Source organism: Odocoileus virginianus, chromosome 3, assembly GCF_023699985.2.
Source record: "Odocoileus virginianus isolate 20LAN1187 ecotype Illinois chromosome 3, Ovbor_1.2, whole genome shotgun sequence".
Taxonomy (NCBI): Eukaryota; Metazoa; Chordata; class Mammalia; order Artiodactyla; family Cervidae; genus Odocoileus; species Odocoileus virginianus.
This window is the reverse complement of record NC_069676.1, coordinates 19,453,875-19,471,201: the sequence shown is the minus strand read 5'-3', so window position 1 is coordinate 19,471,201 and position 17,327 is coordinate 19,453,875. Positions and strand designations below refer to the sequence as shown.

The following is a 17,327-nucleotide window of genomic DNA, read 5'->3' as shown; positions in this document are numbered from 1 at the left end:
TCCGTATAAGGATTCCTACTTGTATTGGAGATTTGTCTGATCTAAAAATCCTACATGGATGGCAGACACTGCCTCTCGAACACAGCACTTTTCTTTGATTCCAGATGTAATTTCAGCATGCTTCCCACTACAGTCAGCAGGCACGGAGCTGACACATGGGATGGAACCTCACTGGCGTCCCTCACCTAGCTTAGTCACACCTGAGTGAAGAGTGGAAGTGAGAGTCGCTCGGTCGCGTCCGACTGTTGGCGACCCCACGGACTGTATCCAGGCCAGAATACTGGAGTGGGTAGCTGTTCCCTTCTCCAGGGGATCTTCCCAACCCAGGGATCAAACCCAGGTCTCCTGTGTTGTAGGCGGATTCTTTTTTTTTTTTCCATTTATTTTTATTAGTTGGAGGCTAATTACAATATTGTAGTGGTTTTTGCCATACATTGACATGAATCAGCCATGGATTTACATGTGTTCCCCATCTTGAACCCCCCTCCCACCTCCCTCTCCATCCCATCCCTCTGGGTCTTCCCAGTGCATCGGCCCTGAGCCCTTGTCTCATGCATCCAACCTGGACTGGCGATCTCTTTCACCCTTGATAGTATACTTGTTTCAATGCTGTTCTCTCTGAACATCCCACCCTTGCCTTCTCCCACAGAGTCCCAAAGTCTGTTCTGTACATCTGTGTCTCTTTTTCTGTTTTGCATATAGGGTTATTGTTACCATCTTTTAAAATTCCATATATATGCGTTAGTATACTGTATTGGTGTTTATCTTTCTGGCTTACTTCACTCTGTATAATGGGCTCCAGTTTCATCCATCTCATTAGAACTGATTCAAATGTATTCTTTTTATTGGCTGAGTAATATTCCATTGTGTATATGTACCACAGCTTTCTTATCCATTCGTCTGCTGATGGGCATCTAGGTTGCTTCCATGTCCTGGCTGTTATAAACAGTGCTGCAATGAACATTGGGGTGCACGTGTCTCTTTCAGATCTGGTTTCCTTGGTGTGTATGCCCAGGAGTGGGATTGCTTGCAGGTGGATTCTTTACCAGCTAAACCACCAGGGAAGCCCCAAATCAAACCTAAGACTCAGCCAATTAAATTTTTGAACAGTTTTAGAAAAAATAATCTTATCTAGGTTTATAATTATACACATTCAGTAAGAACTAAGTATATTACTGAATCTGTTGTTACTGTAAATGTTTCTTAAGTAGATTTAGATTACAGAATATCAGAGGTGTATAGTATAAATAGTAGTACTACCTTATTTTTTTATTTCTTTACTGCTTATAAAACACTGTGACATTTAAACTGTTGTATCTTATTTTGCATTCAGTGTATCATTTTGATAAATGTGACTAAATTTCCTTCTTAAAGAAAAAGAAGTTCAAACTTCCAGATATTCCATGATTTGTCCAAGTTCATACAGTTAGTAGGAGGCAGAGTTAATTTACTGGTATATATCTTATGATGTTTAAGACATTTGACTTCCTACCACACCAAACCACTTCCTAATATAAAATATACTGACACTGAACTAATTCTGAATAGTTGTTTCTACCTTTATGAATTCACTAGGTACTTCAGGATCTTTTGAGGATCATGGTTTTGAACAGCGGTTATTATATTATGCTATAGAGATGTTTCAAGGCCAAATGATGTGTACTTCTGATTAAAATAGTTTTTTGAAAACCCCTTTCTTTCCAAAATAAGTCAGGACACACCTACATCAGTGTACTAGTATGATTTAATTACCATAAAATATCTACTTAGCTTCAGCAAGCTAAGCTTAATGTCAGAAGTTCCTTTATGATCATATTTCCATCTGTGAAAGAAAGCACTGGACTGAAAGAGCTTTCCTATTCTTCAGTTACACAGAGCTGACATGGGCCCTTACAAACTCAGGGAAATTTATACCTGAAACCACGTGCTCATATAATTGGAAGCACATGGCATAGATTAAGAATCAAGTCAATGATCTAAAAAGAAATGATACAAATGAACTTTCAGAACACAAGGAGACTCACAGTCTTAGAGAAAGAATTTATGGTTGCCGGGCTGGGGAGTGATGAGGGAAAGGAATAATTAGAGAGTTTGGGATTTACATGTAAACACTACTATATTTAAAATGGATAACCAGCAAGGACCTACTGTGTAGCACATAGAACTCTGCTCAATGTTATGTGGCAGCCTGGATAGGAGAGGAGTTTGGGGGAGAATGGATACATGTATATGTATGGCTCAGTCCCTTCCCTGTTCATCTAAAACTGTCACAACGTTGTTAATTGGCTATACCCCAAGACAAAATTAAAATTTTGAAAAGAAAAAAAGAATCAAGTCAGTGTAGCATATACACTTGCTGACACAGTATAACATAGTGGCTAAAAGAGTGCCTCTGGGGGGAAAAAAAAAGAGTGCCTCTGGAGCTGAATGAGATCTGAATCCTGGCTCCTTCCTTTACTGGTTTTGGGGACCCTGGACAAATCATTTCTGTGCTCATCTGGAATTTAGCATGAAAATAATGGTACTTTCCTCATAGGGTTGTTGAAAGGAGCAAATGAATGATTTAATCATTTAAATGATTTTTAAAGCCTGGTACATAGAAAGTGGTTTTATTATGACTGAAGTCTGAAATAAGATAATGTAATGCTATTATATAAGGTCTTATTTTTTTATATCTTTAGGATGCTAAAGAGCAGCTAAGCCCTTTGGAAACAACATTGGAAAAATTTCAGCAGGAGAAAGAAGAATTAATCAACAAGAAAAATACAAGCCACAAAATAGCACAAGATAAAGTAAGATTTCATTTATTATATATTTACCAAGAACATTTTTTAAAATTATTATATTCATAACACCATGTTGGACACTAATATTTCACATGAAATTAAAAGCATGATAAAATAATATTTGTGACATAATAAGATTTGTGACATAATCTTTTTAAAATAAGGATTAATTATAAATTATTTTGCTTTTTTTGTATTATTTTGCTTCTTTATTTAAACTATTAATAGAAGTTTGAGAATTGAGAGCTTTAATCTAATCTCATAGGTAATAAAGGGAGATTGTAAAATTTGATTTGAGATAAAATGTGTCAGTGATGGAAACTGGAACCCAGCATTTCTAACCTCCAAGCCCATGTTTCACTGTTTGCTCCTGTTAAGTTTTTGTTACCTTAATGTAAGTTATTCCTTGGAAATAAATCTTCCTAAATGCCTACTCCAAATACTTAATAAGCATTTTTCTACAGATAAATGAAATCAAAGAGAAGGTTAAAAATATTCACAGTTACATGAAAGACATTGAGAATTATATTCAAGATGGAAAAGATGACTATAAGAAGGTAATTAAAACTACTTAATTGAATACAATTTAAAATGATTTATTATATTTTTATTTCTTGTGCTTAAGAAATTTTCTTTTTTGTAGCAAAAAGAAACTGAACTTAATAAAGTAATAGCTCAACTAAGTGAATGCGAGAAACACAAAGAAAAGATTAATAAGGAAATGGGAATCATGAGACAAGATATTGATACACAGAAGGTAAGTCCTTTTTTTGCTGATGATTTATGGTGGTATTTATACCAGGAACATTCTTACTTTTTTTATTTTTTACTCTTCAGTACTTGCATTGAGTAGATATGAAAACAGTAGGGAAAAGCAATTCTTGTGTATATATTTATATAAAAAGTATGTTTTTCTTTTATGTTATTGAGAGACAAAGCAAATTTTCCTGTGGCAATGTAAAAAGAGACATATTTTCATTTGTAAAATGAAATTTCAAAAAAGTGCACTCGGTGTAGCTTAAGCTATTGTGATTCTTTTGATCATAACATTTTTTTTTCTGATTGTATTTTTTTTTATTGAAGTATAGTTGAATTACAATTCTGTGTCAGTTACTGCTGTACAATGAAGTGACTCAGTTGTGTATTATATATACACTCTTCTTCATATTCTTTTCCATTACGGTTTATCACAGGATATTGATATAGTTCCCTGTGCTACGGGAGGACTTTTTTGTTTATCCATTCTCTGTATGCCAGTTTGCATATGCTAATCCCAACTCCCAGTCTCCAGCCTCTCTCACATCCCTCCCCCTTGGCAAGCACTAGTCTTCTTTCTGTGTCCATGATTCTGTTTCATGTGTGTGCATGCGTGCTCAATCGTGTCTGACTCTTTGTGATCCCATGGAATGTAGCCCACCAGGCTCCTCTGTCCATGGGATTTCTCAGGCAAGAATACCGGACTGGGTTACCATTTCCTTCTACAGGGGATTTTCCTGACCCAGGGATTGAACCCGCATCTCTTGCATCTCCTGCAGTGGCAGGCGGATTCTTTACCACTGTGCCACCATAGGTTCATTTGTATCATATTTTAGATTCTCTATATAAATGATATCATATAGTATTTGTCTTTGTCTTTCTGACTTCACGTAGTATAAGCTCTAGTGGCATCCATGTTGCTGCAAATAGTTATTTCATTCTTTTTAATGGCTGAGTAATACTCCATATGTATGTACCACATCTTTATTCATTTGTCAGTGGACATTTAGGTTACTTGCATGTCTTGGCTATTGTGAATAGTGCTGCTATGAACGTGGGACTGCGTGTATCTTTTTGAATTATAATTTCATCTGGATGTATGCCCAGGAGTAGAATTGCTGGTTCATATGGTAATTCTATTTTCAATTTTCTGAGGAACCTCCATACTATTTTTCCACAGTGGCTGCACCAATTTATATTCTCACCAACAGTGTAGGAGTGTTCCCTGAGAAAAGCAATTCTAATAACATTGTGATTTCTTCTTTTCTTTTTTGTTTTCAGTAAAAGACTTCCTTGGTAAAAGTTTAAACATAAAAACATAAAAGTCTCCCTCCCCTTCTGACAATTGTCAGTCTCACTTCTATATATTATTCTTAAATGTTGTAAGTAGACTATATATTGTTTTTCATTTGATTCCTTTATTTGCTTTCTCTATTAAAGAAATTAATTTCTACAATATAATTAAAATCACATTGAGAAAATAATTTTCAACATGTCTAATATAAACATGATGGTTAATATCTTTAAAAACTATACCGTTTCTCTGTTCTTGCTGTTCTGAACAAAATTTGATGTTTGAATGCTTTAAACACTTGGTTATAAATAATGGTTAAAATCTCTTTAAAGATTAGCCATATCTGCAGATTCTCTGGCCATAGTGCCAGGAATGTTAAATATGAGTATCAGTTCAGTTCAGTAGCTCAGTCATGTCCGACTCTTTGTGACCCCCTGAACTGAAGCACGCCAGGCCTCCCTGTCCATCACCAACTCCCCGGAGTTTACCCAAACTCATGTCCATTGAGTCGGTGATGCCATCCAACCATCTCATCCTCTGTCGTCCCCTTCTCCTCCTGCCCTCAATCTTTCCCAGCATCAGGGTCTTTTCCAAATGAGTCAGCCCTTCCAATCAGGTGGCCAAAGTATTGGAGTTTCAGCTTCAACATCAGTCCTTCCCATATGAGTATCAGTCAAAGGTAAATCGAATCTCTGCCATCTAATAAATGCTATATAAATTTATGATGCATATATAATAGTTATCAGTAGCTTATTATGTGTGTTTTCTATTTAAGATCACAATCTATAAGTAAAGTCCTTACCAATATAGAGATAATTAAGATAATACCAGTCTGTGACACTTTTCAAGTTGATGGTCTAAATTCAGTAGATCTGACTACATTAGTTTACTTTTATAACCTACCTTGTTCTAGAAGTTATTTACTAATTATTTACATAAAGCAATGCTAAGTAATAAGTTAATGAGAAAATGAAACAGTGTAGAAATAAGGATAAGGCAGCAGTGAAGCAGGAGAGTACTAAATATATAAAATGTAGGCCATGAACTCTGATATGCTTGCTGAAGATCTCAGTAGTCACATGAAAAGAGAAAGTCATAATTAAGATTCACATTGTCTCAAAACTAAAAACAAACCAGTTTCCTGGACTGAGACCAGAGAAAAATGTCTCTGTAGGCATTCATGGAAAGAAAGGAAGACACTGTATAGATTAATAGAAACCAGGTCTTCAACAAACTTCATGAGGCCTTTTTTTTTACAGTGTGTTTCAGTATGTTTATTATCCCTTGAGGAAGATTCTGTAGAAGGTGGTATGCTTGGAGCCTAGAATAAATGTTAGAGTGTTTAGAGAGCAAAAGTTAGCTATAGGCACCTATCAAAATCACATGGATTTTTCCCACTCCTAAGTATATAACCAAGAACTTAAAATATATATTTGCATGCCGCTGCTGCTGCTAAGTCACTTCAGTCATGTCTGACTCTGTGCAACCCCATAGACGGCAGCCCACCAGGCTCCCCCATCCCTGGGATTCTCCAGGCAAGAGCACTGGAGTGGGTTGCCATTTCCTTCCCCAGTGCATGAAAGTGAAAAGTGAAGTTGATCAGTCCTGTCCGACTCTGTGGCACCCCATAGACTGCAGCCTACCAGGCTCCTCCGTCCATGGGATTTTCCAGACGAAAGTACTGGAGTGGGGTGCCATTGCCTTCTCCAACATATTTGCATATATGGAAAACAGCCCAAATTGTTATCACCTGATGAGTGGGTGAACAGAATGTGGTATATTCATATATACTTGCCAGGAATTTCCAGAGAAACAGAACCAATAAGAGACTGATAAATACAGATGAAGATACAGACAAAGATAGTTATCATAAGGAATTAACTCAAGTGATTGTGGAGGCTGAGAATTCCCAAGATTTGTGGTTGGCAAGCTGGAGACTGAGGAAAGTGATAGTGTAGTGTAGTTCTGGCCTGAGAACTAGGAGAGCTAAAATATTCTCTCAATCCAAGAAGAGCCAACGTTTCACCTTAAATATGAAGACAGGAAAGAAAAAAAACACTGTCCCAACTCATACAGTCAGGCAGGATGATTACCCCTTAATCAGCCTTTTTTGTGCTGTTCAGGTCTTTAGTTGACTGGATATGGCCCATCCACATTAGGAAGGGCAGTCTGCTTTATTCCGTCTCCCAATTTAAATTTTAATCTCACCCAGAAATACTGTCATAGACAGAATAATGTTTGACCGGTGTCTAGGCACCCTGTGGTGTCAAGTTGACACATAAAATTAACCATCGTGGAATATTACTCAACTATTAAAAGTAAGGAAATAATAGACGCTATAATCTGGACAAACCTTGAAAGTATTGTGCTTAAATGAAAGAAGTCAGTCACAAAAGACCATATTGTATGATTCTATTAACATGAAATGTATAGAATAGGCAAATCATAGAGACAGAAAGCAGATTAGTGTTGCTTGGGGTAAGGGGAAAGGAGAGAAAAGGGAATAGAGAGTGACTGCTAATGGGTATGGAGTTTTGGGAGCAATAAAATGTGCTGGAATTAGCACTTTATGAATACACTGAAACCACTGAACTGTATACTTTAAGGTGGCAAATTTTATGGTACATGAATTATGTCTCAATTAAAAAAAAATCACCTGGGTTATTGAAAATACACATCTGTCTCCATTCCAGCTCAATAAATCAGAACCTCTGGGGCATGGGCAGAGGCATGTATATTTTGTTGAAAGTCCTCAGGGGTTCCGATGTATCCCGTTAACTATGTATCAGTTACTGAGTCAGAGCACTGTAGAGCTTTCAGGAAATTGGTCTATAAATGGCATTTTCACCAACTAGACTTCTGGTAGATTTTGGAATGTGGTTTATTCAGCATATTACTCTCTCATAGGTACCTAGAATGCAGCTAATTTTCATGTTTCCTTTAGGTGGCAAACCATATGCATTAACTACTCTCTGAACTGAGTGATTGGGATTACTATCAAACAGTTGAAGAACCTAACAGCATATTTATGTACTTTACTCCACAGAATTTAAAAATTTGGAAGTTTAATAATCTTCCTCATTTTTCAGATGAAGGAAACTGGGGGTGACCTGACTTGCCAAAGATCATAAAAGTAATAGAGTCAAACTTGACCCTACATTGTCAAATTGCTAGTATAATGGAAAAACAGCTTTATGACTGCATGTAGTTTTGTCTGATACTTTATCTCTTCTTCCTCTGATACTTTATATTTTGAAGACTGTGACTGGAATTTTTACTGCTTAAAGTACAAGGACAGATTTGACCCAAAAAGTATTTCACTAGCTTATTGAGCTAAGCACTGCATTTAGTACTAAAAAGTACAAATATACAATAACTATTTTAATCTTCAAAGTAGTTCTCTTGACAGGTGGTATTATTATCCCTATGTTACAAGTAAACTGAGGCTCAGAGAATTTAAACTAGTTTGCCCAAAGTCATCCTGTTTGAAACTTGCAGTGCTGAGATTTGAGCCTAGGTATATCTGACTTCAAAGCCTATACTCTTTAACTACTGTGCTATATACTGTCTTCCTAAATGAAAAAGCAATTAGAAGCTGACCTGAAAGAAAGAAATCTCTAGCTTTCTGGTGACCATGCAGGCTAACAGACCAGGAACTTTATTTCATGCAAAAAATCAGTCTTGCCTAAGAATGTGATAGCCCTTCAAAGAGTCCTTTCAGGTATCCACGAAAGCAAATTCCCTTGTTCTGTTAGATAAAAGCAGGCAATGCCACATTCTTTTGTTCCTAATAAGGAAGAAGTATAAGCATAGTCCCCCATGGAAGAATCTTGGGGAGTCAGAGCAGCTGTGGTGGTACATTAGGTTGCCTTGGCAACAAAAGGTAGTTTACAACTATATCACTTTTGTCATCTCTAGCTTATAATGATGCCTTTAATAGATACGTATATATTTACATTATTAGTTCTAGGAAGACTGAAAGGAGCCTTAATGAAGTTAACAAACAAAAAAAACCAGCAAAACTCAGAATGATGATTTATAGGTGGGCGGGGGTGGATGTGAACATTAAGCATGTCAGAGAAGCGGCTTCCCTTCTGATCTCCCACTTCCCAGAAGCGCAGTGACTCTGGAGTCATTACTTTGGCAACAAAATGTTATCAAAGATCTACCTCCTCCCCTCACCCCCACCTCCCTCCACACTGAGTTTATCTCAGGTTGCTGTAGAAAGGTCTTCTTTGAAAAGGCTTGACTCCAAAGTTAAGGTAAATTTTTTATATTCAGGCTTTTTTGGGCCAAACCATCATTTTTCTGCAGGAAGACTTTTTCTCCCTAAGTTGCAAAGAGTCAACTTATAAATTGTATTCTGTTCGTCTCTTGACAACATAGTCCATTATAATCACCAGGGAAACTACTGAAATAATTGTGTGGTGCTGCTGCCAACAAATGATTTAATGGTTGCTTTTTAAGGACAAAACTACTCAACAAGAACAGCTAAATTTAAAGTTTTTCAGTTCAATTCAGTGGCCAGAAAAAAATGTCATCAAGTATTAGATACACTATTTTTGTGAAACTTCTTACCACCTTGTCAGCTTGAAGGTAAAGATCTTATCTGACATATTTAGCAGTATATAATGGTCTTGGGACATGTTAGTAGACAAATACAACTCAGGAAAAAAAGTGGGGAAGACTTTGATAGTAGTCTTGCTCTCTTGTATCTCTTAGATCAGTGGGCTCCATTTTGAGGTTCTTAGGAAAGATGATCCTATGGGGCCTAGGTATGAAATACTGGAAATCTAGTGGTAGCATTTTCTCTCATCATTTAAATGTTTGTTTTGTGTGGGGGGGCCTTCCAGATTTGTCTAGGCCTGGAGGCCCCTTTACACTGGCTTCTCCCTCTGCTGAGTCACACATGAGTCTAAGGCAGAATTGGTACTGCCTGTTGCCAGTTACCTGCTCTGAATCACATGTTGGTAACTTGATTATTTTTGTTAACAAATTTAATATTTACATTTAGATACAAGAAAGGTGGCTACAGGATAACCTTACTTTAAGAAAAAGAAATGAAGAACTAAAAGAAGTTGAAGAAGAAAGAAAACAACATTTGAAGGAAATGGGTCAAATGCAGGTTTTACAAATGAAAAAGTGCGTTTTTAAAAATAGTCTTTAGTTTAAATAAAGGTCCTTATAATTGAAATGTGAAATATATTCAATGCTTTTTTTTTTTTTTTTTAAGAATTTAAGCCTGTGGCCAAAGTGTCCTTTCAAACTTGAAAGAATGTAGGCACTTGCATACAGATACATTTAATGGCTTTATAAACTGAATTACTGAAGAAGAAGTAACAATTTATAGTCACATTGTAACTATGCAGTGATAGCCAGTATTAAAAATACCGAATTCACAGACTTTAGCAAGCCTGCCTCACAAGTTAATGATAGAAAGAATATCTGGCCTCTGAACCCTGCCTGGGTCAGTGCTTATGCATTCTGTAATTGCTAGTGGAGTTACAGCCAGTTCTTCGTCCTTGATGACATGTACATGGCCCCAGGTATAATTATGTGACAGCCAGAGCATTTGATTAATTAGATTCTTCTTTCATCTGGTTTTATTGCTACTTACTATAGTTGCTATCTTCCTGCTACAGCAGAAAAGATTTTATTCTTGTTTTCTTTGCCTTAGGAATTCTGTAAGAACCCGGTTGATGGCTGAGGCACTAGTCTGGTGTAAAAGGTTGTACTAGCCAAACAGAGTTTTTGGTCCCACCTTAGCTGGTTAGATATACTCATTCATTCAGCCATTCCTTATGGAATTTTCATTTTTCTTCTTGACTTCACAAAGGAATCTGGATCAAAGAATGCTTATGTTTTTCTGAAAGATATTGATTAATTGAAATTTAATTTAGTTATTAAAACCTAACAAATAGTTACTCCTGTGTTATTGTAAGTTCTCTTGGTTTGGCCATTTTCAATCTCATATATCAAAGAAATAAGGCTTACTGGAAGAGCTCTTTATCTTTCAGCCTGTTTGTCTTTTATGCATTAGGACACTGAGACCCAGAAAAAAAGATAATAGGAAATTAGAATGAAAGCCAGGAACATGACCCAGATATCCTAGCTTCCAAGCTGCACTCTTTACCATTGTAATGTTGGTGCTTTTGGTGCCAAGTTGGGGGGTGGGGGGGCGGGCGGAGCAGGGAAAGCTTATAGAAATAGCCTTTAAATGCAACCATATATTCCTTGCTACTAAAGACCAAAATCAGATATTTTTATACTTCCTTCTGTAATTGGCACATAACAGTGCTTTTCACATTCATTCAGACTGCTAAGCACAACTGCTCTCTTTCAAACCTTTCTTCAACCAGGACACAACAGCAGTGTCAACAAAACAGAAATCAGGCCAGTTCTTTAAATGTATTCATAAACTTGAGAGGTGTGCTTGGCAAATAAGAGGACACTTAATAAGTAATTGTTGAATGAAGATTTTTAAAGCATATGTCAAAATCTGCATTATCTACCAAGTTATGAGAAAAGTTTAAGTTTTTTACTTTCTTGATCAGTGTGATGCTCTTAATACTTATGTAAGAGAAATTTTGTTTTCATAGAGGAAAATAAACTATTAGTGGCATTACTGCATAAATTAATAGTTTGAGATAACACTTTATTTTGTCTGACATACTGTGAACAAACTGATGGAACCTGTTAGTAACTTCTCAGAGTCGGTAATTGTGCACTTAGTTCACAATGAGAAGTTCGTAAATTTGTAATATTAATCACCAAAAGTACTTTACTTAGGTTAATGTGTAAACATCAGGAACTTTTTCAGTGTTTACATGTTATGAGAGTACTTCATTCAGCACACAAAAATCAGCTGTTTAGAAACCTGGATGCTTCAGAGATTTGGAAAGAAGCAAGTTTTCTTTAGTATTGAAGCCTTAAAGAAAAAACAAGGAAAGACAGTATTCTGATTGCAAAGAGAATGATTTATTTATCTAGCCGAAGAAATCTGGCTTTTCTACTGTAGGCTGCTAAAATCTAAAAATGGTCCTCATTTGTTATTTTCCCTCCTAGTGAACATCAGAAGTTGGAAGAAAAAATAGACAATATAAAAAGAAATCACAGTTTGGCAATAGGGCGACAGAAAGGTTATGAGGAAGAAATCATTCATTTTAAGAAAGAACTTCGAGAACCTCAATTCCGGGATGCTGAGGAAAAGTACAGGGAAATGATGATTGTTATGAGAACAACAGAGCTTGTGAACAAGGATCTGGACGTCTATTATAAGACCCTTGACCAGTAAGTACTGGGGATTTGGTTCCTACTGCAGTCTGTATCAACTGGCATAATTTAGTTTTACTCCCCACTCCCTATTAACTTTTTTAATGTATTTCAAACCTAGCAGAGAATAGAAAAATATATGTATGTATGTTAAGTAAAGCATGCTTACTTAAATTACGAAGTTAAGTTATAAGGCATATTAATATTAACAAGCATCATGATCCCACCCACATACCAAATCTGAGAACTCTACCATTATCACTAACTACTATCCACTGAGATGATGCTCCTCATCTCAACCACTTGTCATCCCCACTCCCTGTAACTGCTGACACAGATTTTTGCTCTCTTTCTCTGCTTTTTAAAAAATAATTTTGTAAAGTGTATCACGTTTTTAGCTTTAAAAAAAAATTATATTCTTTGTACTCTTCTAGAATTTGTTTTTGTTGTTGTTGTTTGTTTTGCTTTTATTAAGTTGCTTACAGCTGTGGTTTATGCATTTTCAGTGATGTACAGAATTCTGTTGTGGAAATACACCATAATGTATCCATTTCCTGGTAGATGGACGTTTGGGTTGTTTCCAGGTCTTTACTAATCTAACCCTTATTGCTAGGAACATTTGTGTCATGTGTTGTGGAGGAAAGATGTAAGAGATTCTCTGGAGTACACGTGGGAGTAAAATTGCTGGGTTGCAGGGTATGCTCAGTTTCACAAAATAATGTTAAATTATTTTCCAAAGTAGTTTTAATGATTTATACCACTAACAGGATATAATAGTTACCTTTGATGTATGTTGTGACATTGATTTTGCCGATTTTAGTTTTTGCAGTTTAATGGGTTTTAAATGATAAATCATTGTGGTCTTCATTTGTAGTCCCTTGATTTAAAAAAAAACTGTATTTTATGTCAGTTTTGCTGGGTCTTCATTCCTGTGGGGCGCTTTCCCTAGTTGTGGGGAGTGGAGGGCTACTCTCCGGTGGCCTTGCCTTGTCTGGCTTCTCTCATTGCAGGGGCTTCCCTCGTTGTAGAGCACAGGCTTTAGGGGGCGTGGGCTTCAGGAGTTACCACCCCTGTGCCCCCCAGCACAGGCTCAGTAGTTGCGGCAGATGGGTTTTAGTTGCTCTACTGCTCTGGGATCTTCCTGGACCAGGGATTGAACCTGTGTCTCCTACACTGGCAGGCGGATTCTTTACCACTGAACCACGAGGAAAGCCTTGCAGTCCCTTGATTTCTAATGATGCTGAACATCTCTGTGTTTGACCATGTTTCTTCTTTGAAATATTCCCTGGTGACTCAGAGGGTAAAACGTCTGCCTGCAATGCGGGAGACCTGGGTTCGATCCCTGGGTCGGGAAGATCCCCTGGAGAAGGAACCCTTCTTTTCCAGTACCCTTGCCTGGAAAATCCCATGGATGGAGGAGCCTGGTGGGCCACAGCCCATGGGGTCGCAAAGAGTCGGACACGACGGAGCGACTTTGCTTTGCTTTTACCCATTTTGGTGGTCTTACAGATTTGCATGTGTTCTTTTATCTTTTCTGAATTTTAATTTTTTTGTTACAGGTGTTATAATTATCTTATCAACTTTTTTTTATTTATCCTTTTACTTTCTTATAGTGTCTTTTAATAAACAGATTTGATTCTTAGGTAGTTATATTTACTCATCTTTTTAGGTTAGCTCTTTTGTGTCTTGTTTAAAAAATCCTTCCCTATTCCTATGTTTTCTTCTAAAAGTTCTAAAGTTTTGCTTTCACACTCAAATACATTTAAGTATCTAACTGTAAATTTAATTTTGTGTACAGTATAAGGTAGGAATCCAATTTCATTTTTTTCCTATGGATACCAGTTGTCCTGGCTCTGTTTACTGGGTAGTGTATCCTTTTCTAATGATCTTCAGTCACTTCTGTCATCTTAGTATTCCATGTGTGCATGGGTCATTTCTGGGTTTCATAATTCATTGGTCACTTTGTGCCATTACCAAGACTCTCTTAATTACTGTAACTTTACAGTATGTTTTAATGCATGGGAAAATTTTATTTTTTATTCAGTCTGTCCATCTTTGTCTTTTTTTTTTTTTTGGAATATAGACTTTACATTGTTGTGTTTGCTGTACAACAAAGTGAATCAGCTCATCTTTGTCTTTTAACTAGTGAATTTAGTCCATGCATTTCATTGTGATTGATTACTTAGTTGTATTTGTTTTTTTCCTCTACTTCCCTGACTTCTGTGGGATTGATTTATTTTTCTTTATTCATCTTTTTCCCCTTTTTTGGGTTGTAAATAATACGCCTTAGTTATTTGGATGTTTCCCTTTACTTTTTTTTAACATTCATATTCGACCTAAAAATCAAATGTTTTGATTCCCAAAGGGGTCCTAGAGCAACATTACCAGCATCACCTTGGAACTTATTAGAAATGAAAATTCTCAGTCTCCACTCCAGATCTCTTACATTAGAAATGCTAGGGACAAGGCTTAGCAGGCTGTGCTTTTAACAAGCCTTCCAGGTTATTAAGAACCATGGCTCTGGGATGACTTGCTTTATGTTCTTCCAGAATGTTCATTTCTCCTGTCTGCTGTGTTTCTATTGCCTGGTATTTTCATTTAACCTTATTTTTATATGTCAGATTGGAAAATAATTAATGTGGTTCATGGTCGGTGCTTATTGATAAACCCACATGTTTACCAATTTCTTACAAATCTCATTCCTTCCTTCTTTAGGTTCAGTTTCTTTCTTTTTTTGAAGTATATCCTTTAATAGTTTTTTTCAGTGAAGAATTGTGAGTAGTAAATTCTTTTTCAGTCTGAAAATCTTTGCTCTCAATCTTGATACTTTAGCTGAGCATAGAGTTCTAGATTGAAAGAATGTTTTTTTTCTTTCAGTACTTTGAAAATATTCCATTTCTTCTTGATCTCCATGATTGCTGTTGAGAAATCATTCTAACTATTCCTTTGGAGTTGATCTGTCTTTTTCCTCTGGTTCTTTTAAGAGTTTTCCCTTATCTCTTGTATTCTGCATTTTTTTAGAGTATGTCTAGATGTAGGTTTCGTTTTAGTTCTATTTAAAAATTATGCCTATTGATCTGAGGATTGATACCTTTCATTAATTTTGGGAAATTCTCATGTATTATCTCTTCAGATATTATTCTTTCCCCATTTCTCACTATTCTTCCCTCCTTCATTTGTCATTAGACATAAATAAACCTTATTCTTTCCTCCAAATTGCTTAATGCCTCTTGCATATACTGGTAATACCCTGGGTAACACCCTGATGAAGACCTTCCAGTGCACAGATTCTTTAGTTTCTGCTTATACTGCCTGTTGAGGTGTCCATTTTTAACCTATTTTTCATTTCAATATTTCAAGATATTTTTCAATTCTGTAAGTTTTATTTTACTCATTTTCAGAAATTGTTATTTTTCATAATTATTTTCTCCTTAGTGTTTTGATTCCTTCTTGTGTGTCTTTACTCATTTTAAATATAGATTATATTCTTTTTCACAGTCATTTTTTTATTTCACATTTTTAGAAGTCTATTTCTGCTATATTGTGTGCTGACTGTAGCTCTAGGGAATTATTTCTTGGGTTTCATGTAGTATTTAATTGTAAATTCATCTTTAGTGGTGATTTTTTTTCTTCCTCCATGAAGCGTCCCTGTGACTTTTTTATGTGGATGTCCTTCCACATAGTTGTTTTGTTATCTGTTAGACCCTCTAGGGCTAACACTGGTCTGAGTCTAGTTTTTATGTTAATTTTTCAATTTGGGAGTTCCTGAACTACACTGGTGGTATAATAAAGGAACTTAAACTCTTTGAAGGGATTTGCCCAGGACTTTGAACTCTCAGCTTATTAATTTTCCACTTTTTCCCTGAAGTTACTGTTCAAGAGTCTCAGCCTTTATATTGGGAATCACTTCTCTTTGCCTCACTTGGGCCCTATACCTCATCTTCTGTCCTAGGTGAGAATACCTAAGCCCTGGGTTATGAAAATAATAACTAAATTCAGCTGCAGTTATCACTGACCATTCTGGTTTTTAGTTCTCTTTGTTTCCACCACACAGAGAGTTGCCTTTCTTGTAAACTCAGCTATACTATAAAATAATTTTTGTTCTAAATCTGTCTAGCATTTCTAACTGCTTTATCAAGAGAATGATCAGTTACCTTAGATTTTGTTTGTTACTGTTTTCTAAAAAAGAATATATCCTCCTCAATAGAATCTCTTATGTTTTAAGGCTTCCTCTGGAAAGAGACTAGTGAACAGACCAGCCTCAGCATTGGGAATCAGACCACAAGGCTCAGGAGAACAGGAAGACCCCACTTTTCAGTCTGAGGATTCTTTTAGTTCATGACGATAGCAAGGGTGGCCCCAGAATCACTTAGCTGTAACTCTGGCATGTACAGGTTTTGGAGAGTACATAGTCTTTTAAGATAAGTGAAAACTGGAACTGAGCCAATTTTGTTGGATTAAATTTGGCTTCTATAATGAAGGAACACATCTTTTGTGCTCATTCTCAGTGAGCAAATAAGCTAACATTACAATGCTCCTTGGGTTCAGAAAGGTAGGAACTTTTGTTTTTAACATCTTCAAATACTGAAATCTCCCCTAGATTTTTAGTTCCAGTAGTTTAAGTTGTTGAGATTTCATGTTCTTATATAAGAGCAAATGCAGGACATTATTAAAGAGTCCTTGCCTGGTAGACTATTACATACACAATATTTGGGTTTTTTTTTTAAAGCTTTCATAATTCTTCTTAGTATATCCAGCTATAGGCATATATGCCTTTAGAAGGCTTATTACTTTTTGAGTTCTTTAACAGCTGATGCTGTGTATGTGGTAAACGTTCCGAACATTTGTTGAGTTTGCTAGAGAATAGGAAACCCAATCCTTACTGGCAAGTTTATTTGAAGAGACAAAAATCAAAACAGATTTTTATCAGTAAAAATCTGTACAGAATAGGATAACTTAACTTGGTTTTGATGAAAAAATTAATCTGAGTCTTAAACAGCAAGAACTGTTTGTATAAAAGTTGATAAATTGTACCTTTTCGAGGCCTGAGAAAAATCCATAATTTGTTGTTAAAAGTATTGTCTCTAGTCTCTAGAGACTATCTGAATCTGACTTGACATTTAGCAAATTATTTAAACACCCTGAGCTTCAGTTTTCTTATCTATAAAATGGAAAATCTTTTTTAAGTCCATTACAGCAGTCATTGTAGGGTCAGAATT

At 36.1% G+C, this 17,327-nt stretch overlaps 1 protein-coding gene and 1 long non-coding RNA gene across 3 annotated transcripts in view; one reads left to right on the top strand and one right to left on the bottom strand.

Moving 5' to 3' along the window:
* The window catches only part of RAD50 (RAD50 double strand break repair protein), a 249,957-nt gene that overhangs the window by 211,632 nt on the left and 20,998 nt on the right, over nt 1–17,327 (top strand). For both annotated transcript variants that reach the window (XM_070465048.1, XM_070465047.1), the window contains 5 exons: nt 2,682–2,792; nt 3,251–3,343; nt 3,430–3,543; nt 9,851–9,978; nt 11,902–12,126. In XM_070465048.1, coding sequence (XP_070321149.1) covers nt 2,682–2,792; nt 3,251–3,343; nt 3,430–3,543; nt 9,851–9,978; nt 11,902–12,126 — 671 coding nt within the window. The remainder of the gene's footprint in view (nt 1–2,681; nt 2,793–3,250; nt 3,344–3,429; nt 3,544–9,850; nt 9,979–11,901; nt 12,127–17,327) is intronic.
* LOC139034341 (uncharacterized) overlaps nt 10,422–17,327 on the bottom strand; it is a 76,827-nt gene continuing 69,921 nt past the window's right edge. The window contains exon 4 of the long non-coding RNA XR_011486764.1: nt 10,422–10,702. This is a non-coding gene — a long non-coding RNA (uncharacterized lncRNA). The remainder of the gene's footprint in view (nt 10,703–17,327) is intronic.